At 47.6% G+C, this 12,877-nt stretch overlaps 1 protein-coding gene across 1 annotated transcript; it reads left to right on the top strand.

The window, feature by feature from the left end:
- The first annotated feature begins 5,773 nt into the window (after nt 1-5,773).
- On the top strand, nt 5,774-12,877 carry LOC129402400 (leukocyte elastase inhibitor-like). The gene is made up of 6 exons (XM_055128905.1): nt 5,774-5,941; nt 8,310-8,447; nt 9,308-9,425; nt 10,487-10,629; nt 10,766-10,933; nt 12,476-12,877. The coding sequence occupies exons 1-6, from the start codon at nt 5,774-5,776 to the stop codon at nt 12,875-12,877; spliced, it is 1,137 nt and encodes a 378-aa protein (XP_054984880.1).

The raw sequence follows: 12,877 nt of genomic DNA, 5'->3' as shown, positions 1-12,877 counted from the left end.
CAAGCTCTTGACTCCACCATCTGTACCAGTTTTTATGGTTAAATGACTTGGTTTGGGACCAAAACAGTGACGAAAAAGGAACTCTGATTGAGAGAAATCTCAAATCTTTCCATTACAGTAATAACTAAAGAGGACCCAGCATAGACTTATTCTCAATATTTGGCTACAGTAGACAACACTTGACCCTCTCACTTGCAACTTGAGCTCCTTCCCCAACACCAGAGCCATTTAGAGGGGAGAATGCAGACTAGGAGACAACACCTCGTGCTCCGAGATGATTTGGGTCAGACGGACATCTTCCTGCCCTTCCATCTCTGTGGTCAGCCTGTCTCAGGGCTGATCTCAGCAAATCCTGGACCGTAGCTAGTTGGGGCCCAGGGGTGCATATAAAGGAAAGTTTCTTTCTTCCCCATCAGAAAAGACTCAGCAAACCCCTCCCCCACACTGCTATCTGGCCCTCTGCTGGGGCCCAGAGCTTGATGCTCCCAGACAGAGCTCAACCCTTTCCTGGTTTCTGCCCACCCAGATCAGACGCGCAGCTGGTCATGTGACCTCCATGATGGTATGGGAGACCTCCCGGTAGCGAAGCAACGTCTCTGCACACCCCCAGCCCACAAGCTTTCCTTCCTTCTCTTGATCTTGAAAGAGTTACTGCCATTGAAACGGGACTGGCTAAGAGCCATAATACTTAACACTAAGTTAAGAGCATGGTCAAGGGACAAATTCCATCCTGATCCAAAGAGAAACAACTGGACAATATTAGTCAATAACTGGGATTAGAAAGGACTAATCTGCCTGAGCACTGTAGTCTCAGATCTATAGTGAGATGTCCCCAGGAGAGCCGTCTTAAAAACTCAATGCATCTCTTACTGTGTCCATACTTATATCACTTGTCATTCCTTTGATCTTGGATTTGCTGAAGTGGGCGCCACTAACATCTCCAGTTGTCCCTGCTGCATGCTAGTGTAGCCCAATGGCACCTGCTCACTCCAGGAACTGGAAAAGCTTCAAACCATTCGTTCCGGGTTTTGAAGAAGTCTGACCATGTCGTAGGTGTGCGGCCATGCAGTCTTTTGATGTCCCATGGAATTTACTCGGTAACAGCTCTAGTCCAGCAGTCATTTCTAAATCACATTATGTGTCCGGCCCATCTGATTTTCAATGCCTTGGCAAATGAGACAGCATCCCTTATTGTTGTCGGAACACCGGATTCCTTCTCTCACTTGAGTGAAACGTGATACTCCAAGCATAGCTCTTTTGATTCCTCTTTGGGATATTTGAATAGCGTTCTCATCCTGTTTTCATAGGGTCTAGGTCTCTAAGGCATATGTTAGTGCAGAAAGAATGGTGGAGTCAAAAAGATGTTCCCAGAGCCAGAGAGAGGTTCTTCATCCTCTTAACCACTTCTTCAACGCTCTTGAAGGCGTTCTACGCTGCTCTCTTCCTCCTGCACAATTCAGGAGCCAGATAGTTTGCCATTTTGAGTTCTTGACCTAGGCACACACAACTGCTGCATTCAGAGTTGCTCATTCTGTTGAGCGAAAATGGAACATCAGGAACTAGTCCGTTTCTCATGAACATTGTCTTCGTGAGGATCAACTGCAGTCCGACTTTTCCATATGCACGGTCAAAGTCGGCCAGGCCAGCATTCGTGCCGCTTGACTGATATTTGGTGTTATAAGAACGATGTCATCAGCAAAGCAGAGGTGGTGTACTTGTCGACTATCTATCTTCACTCCCATTCCTTCCCATTCCAGTCGTCACATGATATTCTCGAGGGTGGCACTGAAGACTTTCAGTGAAATGGTGTGGCTCTGCCGAACTCCTCTCTTTACGTTGATGGTCACTTCTTTGTAGAATGGTGAGATCCTGGTGGTGAATCCGTAATACAGCTCATAAAGGATCCTGATGTATTGAGTTTGAACACCTTTTTGGCTAGGGCTTCGATGACTGCTTCAGTCTCAACAGAATCAAAGGCCTTCTTTTTTTTTTAAATTTTTTATTGAGTCACCACGTGGAAAGTTACAAAGTTTTCATGTTTAAATCTCAGTTATACAATGCTCGAATACCCATCCCTTCACCAGTGCTCATATTCCACCACCAAGAATCCCAGTATAGCTCCACCCCACCCCCTCACACCCCTAACCCCCCACGCCCCTAGTCCCCCCACCCTAAGCCCCCCCCCCGCCTGTGTAACTAATAAATTTCACTTTACTTTCACTTTGATTGCATACAATATTTCAACAAAACTCACTATTATTGTTTGGAGAGTCTCTCCCCTAAAGTCAGACCTGCTGAAAAGAAAGCATTAGATAATTTGTTTTCCATTGCTGAGGATGAAGAGGTATGAGGTCGAGTGACGACACTTAGCAGCCTCTCAGTTTTGGGTTTCTGTATTTTAGTATTTTAGTAACTAAGTCCAGAGAGATATCTGCCAGAAGTTGCATCGTTGCCAACTTGTACTTCTCAGTTACATTATATTCCACATATGAGTGCAATCTTTCTATGTCTGTCATTTTCTTTCTGACTCATTTCACTCAACATGATACTTTCCATGTTGATCCATTTATATGCAAATTTCACGACTTCATGTTTTCTGACAGCTACATAGTATTCCATTGTGTAGATGTACCAGAGTTTCTTTAAACAGTCATCTGTTTTTGGGCACTCTGTTTTTTTCCAGATTCTGGCTATTGTAAACAGTGCTGCAATGAACATAGAAATACATATGCCATCTCTACTATACCATTTTGCCTCTTCGGGATATATTCCCAGGAGTGGTATTGCTGGGTCAAATGGAAGCTCAATTTCTAATTTTTTGATAATTGTCCATATTGTTTTCCAAAAGGGCTGAACCAGTCGGCATTCCCACCAGCAGTGAAGAAGAGTCCCTTTCTCCCCGCATCCACGCCAACACCGGTTGGTTTTGTTATTTGGGATGTGGGCCAGTCTCTGTGGTGTGAGATGATATCTCATGGTTGTTTTGATCTGCATTTCCCTGATGATTAGTGATGTGGAACATTTTCTCATGTGCCTCTGAGCCATTCGGATTTCTTCTTTAGGAAAGCTTCTGTTCATTTCATCACCCCATTTTTTGATCGGGTTGGCAGATTTTTCTTGTGGAGTTCAACCAGTGCATTGTATATCCTTGTTATCAACCCTTTATCGGATGGGTACTGCATAAATATCCTTTCCCATTCTGTAGATTGTCTTTGTACTTTGGTCAGTTTCTCTTCAGGTGCAGAAGCTTCTTAGTTTGAGATAGTCCCATTCATTTATCTCTGTTTTCACTTGCTTGGCCAGTGGCGTGTCAGCTTTGAAGATACCTTTGGCTTCTTTAAATCAATGAACGTTAGACAGAGCAGCATCTTGAACTCTCACAAACCTCAGTGAGCTTGGTCACCGTGTGGATATGGTCAATCATGCTGAATTCTTTTCAGAACTCAGCTTGCTCACATGGCTGTCTTTTGTCTAGTGTTCTGCCAATCCTATTCAGAATGACTCGAGTGAATAACTTGTAGACGACAGACAACAGGCAGACCGGGTTATAGTTGCCAATGTCATGAATGTCTCCCATCTTGTACAATTAGATGGTCCTGCTGGTTTTACTTTGGGACGGAACCTTGCATTCAGACAAGTAGTATGTGAAGAGCCGAGCCAGTGTATTGACGAGTGCTGGTGGCAGATTCTTCAGGTGTTCGGGTCTGAAGCCCAGCTTGGTCCTTCCTGGGATCCCCTACTTTTGGCAACTGGGGGAGGTTCCTTGAGAGCCCCCTTGGGTAGGTCAGACATGGGTACCCCCTGAGGTTCCATGCTGATAGCCAGGGTGGCAGTGTGGGCTAGGTATGGATCTCCTGGGGTGCCCTCCAAGTTCCTGGGACGCTAGACCTGTTCCCGTTCCCTACAGTCCCCCTTGATTTCTATCCTTCCCTTCCTCTCAAGAATCTGTTGTCCTGAATAACCTAGGTGCCCAGGGGTGGCACACCAGATTGAATGGGACATAAAGTAGAAGGCAACCAATCTCAAGAAAATATAAACACACAAGACTTAACCTGTAACAACATGTTAGTAATCTCTTCTACAAGGTTCTAATGGCTCCATGGTGAGACAACACAATATTCATACATCTTTTTCTAAGAAAATATTTTTAATCAGTTTTAGTGCATTAAAACAAACAACATAAAATTAATCATTCAAAGCCTGTATAGGGTCAGGCTTGAGGAATGGTTGGGAAAATAAGAAATAATAATGGTGAGAAGGTGCACTGGTAGTGGAATTGGTGTTGGAATATTGAATGCAATAAATCATGAACAACTTAATAAAAATAAAATAATAACATAAATGTGAATGAATAAAAATTTTAATGCTACCATGACAATAAAAAAAAATAACACCTGACACATCAACAACTATCATCTCAGAAGTTTCAAGGCCCAGGATTGGGGACCCTGTATTTAAATTTCTGATATTATGTAGATACAGTGTGTTTATCTGAATCAAAACATTATATTTATATGAACATTTCATGCAATTTGATGATAGTAATGTCAAAACTCTAACCTCCATTGATATAAACATTGTTCATGATATTAAACATATGCAAAGGCCAGGAACCAAGCTTCAAAATAAACTTATGCACATTTAAGCTTGAGTCCAAGGCATGGGAATTAATTGTCAGATTTAATTTCTCTAGGATGCTTATATTAATACTCACAGACCATAATTGAAGCATAGTTACTTTATTACAAGATCACAAGATCAACTTTAATTTAGGCTTTTGGAGATTTTTTAATTAATATGCATTTTACCTATTCTATATATCTTTTTCTGGCACATCTAAATAGGCATCAGATAACATGTAGGAGTGCTGACTCCTGTTCTTCACTCAGGGATCACTCCTGGTGAGTTCAGGAGACCATATGGGATGTCAGGGATTGAATTTAGGTCAGCCAGGGTATTTCCACATTGAACATGAGTTTTTCCCCCTTTATTCCTTCCCACAAGGAGATGTCGAGAACGTGGGTAGAGGGTGGGAGAGGGGAGTAAGGTGCACAGAATTATTTCAAACCCGCCAACACTGACCATTCAGGGGAAACTTCACCCAGTGGTATACAAAGGGGGCACACCCCTGAAATACCCCCGCCCAATAGCTCTTGCCTTCATTTTTCTGCCCCCCTTGGCATTCTGTGAGCTCATCCTAGAGGCGCAGTGAGTCTCAGGCTTGCGTGCAGGGTCCCCAATGCTTTGCTCAGCAGCCGCGAGTTCAGACACAGCCCAGAGGGGCCCGGAGGGGCGCGGCGGGGCTGGAGAAACGCGTTAGTTCCTGAAAGACAGTGACTTGGTCCCTGTGATTTGAAACCGGTTCTGGCTTATCTAGTCCCTGCATTTCCCTGTGCCAGCTAGCTTCCTCAGCAGCCCGTCCCCACCTTCCCCATCAGCCCCGGGGTGCCCATCCCGCCCCCGTCACCAGGCCCTGGGCGCGCCCCGTCCCTCCCCGCGCCCCCCTCCTGCCCGGCCTTCCAGGAACTGCAGCCCCAGAGGCCGCCCTGGGCCCGCCCATCCCTCATCCTCCCATATAAGGCTGCAGCTCTGGCCAGGTCCGCAGACCCCTCCAAGAAGCAGGTAGAGCTGCGGGGTGCCCGGGAGCTGGGCGGGGCGCTGGGACAGTCCTGCTTTCGCCCCACCCGTGCTGCGTGGGGTCCAGGCTGGGCAGGGGGTGGCCTCACCGGCGGGCTGGCCCGCAGGCCTCTCTTCTGTCCACAGCCCAGAGACCATGGAGCCGCTGAGCGCAGCCAACACCCAATTCGCGCTGGACCTGTTCCGCGCCCTGAACCAGGACGACCCCGCCGCCAACGTCTTCTTCTCCCCCTTGAGCGTCTCCTCGGCGCTGGCGATGGTCTTCCTGGGCACGCGGGGCAGCACCGAGGCGCAGCTGGCCAAGGTCAGGCCACAGCGGGCAGCTCCTGCTCTCTGACATCGGTGTCATGGGGTTCCGGGTGCCAGGGTGGGGGATAGAGGGGCTGACCCAAGCTCCAGCCCAGACAGTCTCTTCAGGGCAGGCTGGCAGGGGCTGCGGCCAGGCCTGCGGTTGTCTGAGGCAGGCAGTGCGGACAGCTGTCCCCTCCCCGACAGGACCCTCTGGGACTGGGGCTTTGGTGGGAGACTGTCGCTGTGCAGTGCCACGCAGACTCAGGCATCCTGGCAGATCCCGAGGCCGCTCTGCGCTTCCTGTCCTCCTTCCTAACCTGGTGTCTGGCTGCAGTGGTGGCCCCGGGGACAGTGCTGGGCCAGGCCCTGCACAGTGCACATGGACAGTCCTGTAGCGGGAGAGGCACTTGGTGGGTGCTCAGGGCTCAGTCCCGGCTCTGTGCGCAGGGTCACTCCAGGCTGTGCTCAGGGGTCATTCCAGCTCTGTGCTCAGAGTCACTCACAGCTCTGTGCTCAGGGAACCCAATGCACTGCTAGGGTTAGAACAGAGTCAGCTTTTGCAAGGCACCACCTTCCTCTTCCCCTGCCTCCCACCCATCATCTCTTGGGCCCTGAACCACAGTCGATGGGGGTCACTTCTGTGCTGGGCAGACTCCAGCTCTGGTCTGGGACCCCTGTTTCCCCTGGGCCTGGGGAAGGTGCAGCAGCAACGAGAGTCCCTGGAACACACCTGCTCGATCCCTGCCTGCCCTAATACCAGGTGTGGGAACCCAGCCATGGGCTCAAAGATGTGAGTTTGTTCCGGCTGCGAAGCTCCTACTCTTTCTTTTCTTTTTTTTTTTTAATTTTTTATTAGTGAATCACCGTGAGGTACAGTGACAGACTTACAAACTTTCATGCTTGCATTTTCAGTCATACAATGGTCCAGTGCCCATCCCTCCACCAGTGCCCATTTTCCACCACCAATTTTCTCAGCATCCCTCCCATCACCCTCACCCAGTCCTCTCCCCACACCCCACCCCGCTATTGTGGCAGGGCGTTCCCTTTGTTCTCTCTCCTTTGGGGTATTGTGGTTTGCAGTAGAGGTATTAAGTGGCCATCATGTTCCATCTATACTCTACTTTCAACCCGCATCTCCCATCCCGAACGGGCCCTCCTAGCACTCTTTACCTGGTAGTCCCTTCTCTATCTGGAAGCTTCTACTCTTGACCTTCATGGAAGCTCGAACCCTCCTGCCTGCCACTCACAGTTGCCTCTTTTATGCATTCCCCGCACCCCCGTTAGCCACGCACAGTTCCCTCTTGCAGATAGGCTCAGCTTCTAGCGTTTTTCTTGCATGGCACCAGGTCAATCGTATCAGCTATGCAAACATTCCCTATTGAAGGGAACACTGAACTTCCGTACTGAGAGGGTTTTCTTCTTCCCGTCTCAAGCAGGAAACCAGCTGAGCCTGGTAAAGCCCTAACAAACACTTGATTTGAACTTGATTTTCAGGAAACCAAGCTTTTGTCATATTCTTAGGTTAAACAAGTTGTTTTTTCAACATGTGACTAACTGCTGCTCTGTGAGTGATATAAAGAAAGTCCAAGGTCTTGTGCTCCTGCATAAGCGTTTCTGATTGCTACCTCTGAGAAACTTTAGTCAAATTATATTTAAGATCAATAGCCATAGAGCACACTCATTTGGGATTTCTTGGGACTAGGGGAAATGGCAGATTTGCAGAACTATTTGGTTTTCTAATGCATATTTGTGGGATTAGAAGTATAACCAAAACTGATGCAAAAGCTGCTTCTAATATTTGAATCCTCATGTTTCACAAAATGATATATTTTATATTCTTTATCATTTGTTCTTCTTGAAAAATAATGTTTTGGGGGGCTGAAGACATATCCAGTGGGAAAGGTGCTTACCTTGCATGAGATTGGCCCAGGATCAATTCCTGGAAACCCATATGGCTCCTGAGCACTGAAGGAGTCATCCCTGGATTCAGAGCTGGGAGTAATCCCTGAGCACAACTAGGCCTGGCCACAAAATAAAGAAAATAATAATAATAATAAAAATAGTAATAGTGTGTTTATCAGGGAATCATCCCTAAATGTAATTTGTGGAAAGCAATTGCAAGGTATTATATTGTAACAAAGAGTAAACAGATCCAGAGAGAATGTGTCCTTTGTGTGTATGTGTGTGTGTGTTTGTGTGTATGTTTGTGCTTCGAATCACACCCTTCATGCACAGGGGTTATTGCTGGCATATGCACTCTCAAACTACTCATGGCGGTGCTGGAATCCTTATGAGATGCTGGGAATCGAACCCAGGTCAGCCGCGTTCAAGGCAAACGTCCTACCTGCTTTGCTATCCCTCAAGCCCTGTCCTTTTTTTAGACCCTTCATTTCGACCTGGTGGAGGAGATTCATTCAAGATTCCAGAGCCTGAACGCTGATATCAACAAACGTGGCGCCTCCTACATTCTGAAACTCGCCAATAGGCTGTATGGAGAGAAAACCTACAACTTCCTCCCCGTGAGTACTGGGTGCTGTGTTCTGCAGTTCCCGAGGCTGTGCAAAGGTTTTTTCACACGCTAACAAGTCAGTTCAAATTTGTCGAAGTACTTAGGAAATGATGCATGTTTAAAGCCCACTGTTCCCTGCTCATTGATGGGGTTTCATTTCATGGTCCTGCAGGGGAGGGTTGACCCCATAGTTCTCTCCAAAGGTGATACTGACCCCTGTTCTCCTCACCTTGACCAGCATTTGCATGCTGATGAAGATTTTAGTTACAGTTTAGAGAAGAATTGGTTAAGTTTTGAAATACATGGGAACTCTGCATGTTTCAATTCTCTTTATACAGCATGTGTGTTGTGTGCGCGAATGTGTGCGTGTGTGTGTGTGTGTGTGTGTGTGTGTGTAGTCAATGAGTAGAACACCTAGAATATTTTAAGTCATGTGAAATTGAGTTCCTTAGGGCAATTTTTGTGACATGGAAAGGTGTAAGAAAAGTGCTCCTGGGAGCTGAAGGCAATAGCACAGGCGGGTAAGGCGTTTGCCTTGCACTCGGCCGACCGGGTTCGATTCCCAGCATCATATGGTCCTCTGAGCACTGCCAGGGGTGATTCCTGAGTGCAGAGCCAGGAATGACCCCTGTACATTGCCAGGTGTGACCCAAGAAGCAAAAAAAAGAAAAAGAAAAGTGCTCCTCTAATGTCGTTTCATTTATCAGGAAATTTCTGTATTTTCTTCTTCTCTTTCTTCTTCTCCTTCTTCTTCTTCCTTCTTCCTTCTTTCTTCTTCTTCTTTCTTCCTTCTCCTTCTTTTTCTTCCTTCTACTTTCTACCTTCCTCTTTCTTCCTTCGTCCTTTTTCCTTCTTCCTCTTCTCCTATAGGAGTTCTTAACTGCGACTCAAAAAATGTACAGTGCTGAACTGGCCAGTGTGGACTTCCAGCGTGCATCTGAAGATGCAAGGAAGGAGATCAATGCATGGGTCAAAGGGCAGACAGAAGGTAAGACCTGGACGGACCACCCACCCTCCCAACACAGTTACAGAAAAGTTACTGCACTGGAAACTCAATGATGTCATTGAAGACATTATCTATTTCCCACCCAAACAATCATCCAACCCATATTTTTGAAATTATGAAATGTTGAATGTAGGTAAAAAAATAAAAATCCGGAGGAGTGGAATGCAGTGGGTGCCATATTATTCAATACACAAATGCAAAGGGTCACCTTGAAATTGTGAATCAATGTTTCACAATCTCTGGGATTGAACATTTTTCTTTCCCCAACATCACATCTAAGAAATGAGACGTGGTATGCGGGAGTCAGTCTTAGCAGATCTCACTGAGTCAGGGGTTACTCAGGGCCCCCAGTTCTTTCACGGAGGATCCACAGCCCCGTGGGACCAGCCACATGTGGTCCTATGTGGTGCCATAGTTCTGTGAAGACTCTCCTGAACTGTGGATTTTTATTTTTCTCTCAAGAATAAACTTTTTGGCTGAGTGATAGTACAGTGGGGAGGACATTTGCCTTGCACATGGCCAACCCGGGTTCAATTTCTAGCATCCCATATGGTCCCTCCAGCACTGCCAGGATCATTTCTGGTGTAGAGCTAGGAGTTATCCTTAAGATCACCAGATGTGACCCAAAAAAGCCAAAAATAAATAAATTAAGAAGAATCCTGGAAGGAGTTGAAGAACTGACTCTAGTGATTAAAAACATCTCATGGAAAAGTAGTTTTTGATCCTGAGCAGGATAACTGTTCACAAACCAGGCACACTGGGGATCAGAGTCTCCAGAAGGAGGAGACTATCTGACTCTGAGACCCTGTGGACAGGGCCATGGGTCACTCTGACCGGCCTTTTGGAGTTCCTGTTCCACAGAGACACAAACCGCTCTTTCCCAACTCAGTACTCATGGAAGGAAAAGGAACTGGGACGAATGTTCTCGCATTGCCTGTCGGTGCCCCTCAAGGTGCATGGAGGAGTTTAAATTCTCAGCTATGTTTTTCACACACACACACACACACACACACACACACACACACAAAACTTGATCATTTTAGGGAAAATTCCAGAACTGTTGTCCGAAGGGATGGTTGACAGCATGACCAAGCTGGTGCTGGTGAATGCCATCTACTTCAAAGGGAAGTGGCAGGAGGAATTCTCAAAGCAGGACACCAGGGAAGTCCCCTTCAGGCTGAATAAGGTGAGAATCTCAGGATGCACCCTGAGCTCTGGGGGTGGGGCTGGGGGTGAAAGGAGCTGGTGACTCTCCAGACACCCTGTGCTCTGTGGTGAGGAGTGCAGCTGTTAAGGGTCACTTTTCTTTCCCTCCTGTTCAGAAAGACACCAAAAAAGTGAACATGATGTATCAGAAGAACACGTTCCCCCTGGGCTACATTGAGGCCCTGAAGTGCCGAGTGCTGGAACTTCCCTACCAGGGCGAGGAGCTCAGCATGGTCATCCTGCTGCCCGACGACATTGAAGACTCTTCCACAGGCCTGAAGAAGGTGACAGGGCCTTGCTACGGGCTTCCGGGAACCCGGCTCTTCCCGGTTTGATCTACTGGCCTGTCACACTCACTGAATCCAGTTTCCTTTCTCATTCTTTGTCCTTCCATGATCAGCCCCTAGTATACGTCTGAAGTTCAGAGTTCAGCTGTAGTGAGGAGCATTGGGGGCCGGGAGGAAGGTTGGACAGGCTGTGCCAAATGTCACCCGGTCACCAGCAGGGCATGGCAACTCTCTTCCAGGTCTGAGCAGTGAGGGCCAGAACGTGGGTTGTTGCTACTGAAACAGTTGTAGGAAGGAGCTTCATCTTAGAGGCTCAAGCCCTGTCCTCCGCACTCAATCTGAGCCCAGTTCATCACAAAGAAGACTGTGAATAACCTTTCAAATAACTGTGTGCAGAACGGGATCCTTGGGCCAGCTGCTGGCTGAACACTTGTTCTGATGTGTGAGATCCTGGATTGGATCCTCAGCAAGAGAGATAGTTTGGGTGGGAGGAAGGGACTAAGGAGGGAGTGAAATGGCGAGGGAGAGGTGAGAGAGGGAAAGGGAGAGAGAGAAAGAGAAGGAGAGAGGGGAAGGCAGGCAGGCAGGCTGGGATGCTGGTACCATGCTTTGAGAATGAACCCTGTTCCCTAATATGAATTTGACATTTCTTCTACAAGTGATTTGAAGGCTGTGGCCTCTCTTACCAGGGCTGGTACCAGCCTGATAAAAATATCAGATTTCTTTGGTGTCTCTGCTTGCCGTTTAGTTCTTCTCTCCCCTTCCCTACTCAACCTTGCTGTCAGGACGGTTTACTCTTAGCCACATGTGCCAATAGAGGACGTGTTAAAATCAGAGTTTCTTCTCCGCATGTGTTTCTTTCTCTTCTCTTTTCTGATAACATGAAAGTCCCGTAGAGGGACCAGCAGCAGGAGAGTCACAGGGATTCTGGTTCTGTCCAGCCCACTGGCTGTGCCTCAAGGGCCATGACAGTAGCTGGTACTTCTTGAGCACTTGTGAAGTGCCAAGTGCTTTATGAACCTTGAGTCACTGAATGCTATGAGGTTGGTAGTAACATTACCCTTCTTTCCATCAACGAACTAGATCTTTTTCTATTTTCACCTGGATATTGGTAATGACTTTAGCTCCATAAGGCTCACAGTCATCAGAACAGAGCAGGGTAAATGAGCAGTTAAAAATCTTTACATTTGCCCCTTGTCTCATGGAGATAATTATCTGATATGTAAGCTAGCCACCCTGGCCCTCACTGGGATGGGTGGGTGGGGAGGTGACTAAGTGGATGGATGGATGAGTGGTTTATGGGTGGGTGGGAGGTGACTAAGTGCTGGGTGGGTGATGAGTGGTTGACATGGATCCATACCCAGACCACTGATAGCTGCAATCGCATCTGTCCTTTCATCAGCACTTGCTGAAATACATTTGCACTGGACACCCAGGGAACTCATTAGCAACTGATTGTATGGATCCCTTTATCCAAATGAGACTTAATCGCTGGATAAAATTCTCTCCAACTCTTTCCTTTGCCCGTTCAAATTCCAGATCGAGGAGCAGCTGACTTTGGAGAACCTGACGGAGTGGACCCGGCCCGAGAACATGTCCGTTGAGGAAGTCAACGTGCACCTGCCCAGGTTCAAGCTGGAGGAGAGCTACACCCTCAACGAGGCCCTGGAACACCTGGGGCTGCGGGATCTCTTCAAGAGCAGGGCCGACCTGTCAGGCATGACGGGGGCTCGGGATCTTTTCTTTTCCAAAGTGGTGCACAAGTCCTTCGTGGAAGTCAATGAGGAGGGCACTGAGGCAGCGGCAGCCACGGCACTCAACCACTTAGGCTGCTCGCTGGCGCCCGAGGAGCACTTTGTCTGTGACCATCCCTTCATCTTCCTGATCTGTCACAAGGCCTCCCGCACCATCCTGTTCCTGGGCAGATGCTCCACCCCCTAG

This window comes from Sorex araneus, chromosome 2 (assembly GCF_027595985.1).
Source record: "Sorex araneus isolate mSorAra2 chromosome 2, mSorAra2.pri, whole genome shotgun sequence".
Classification (NCBI taxonomy): Eukaryota; Metazoa; Chordata; class Mammalia; order Eulipotyphla; family Soricidae; genus Sorex; species Sorex araneus.
Note: the sequence above shows the minus strand (reverse complement) of the source record. Positions and strands in the feature narration are given on the sequence as shown.

Bases quoted from the DNA above. Each gene is read 5' to 3' on its own strand.
- LOC129402400 (XM_055128905.1), top strand. From the start codon at position 5,774: ATGGAGCCGCTGAGCGCAGCCAACACCCAATTCGCGCTGGACCTGTTC. The intron at 9,426-10,486 runs GTAAGACCTGGA...TGATCATTTTAG, and splicing joins GGTCAAAGGGCAGACAGAAG to GGAAAATTCCAGAACTGTTG. The intron at 10,934-12,475 runs GTGACAGGGCCT...TTCAAATTCCAG, and splicing joins CTTCCACAGGCCTGAAGAAG to ATCGAGGAGCAGCTGACTTT.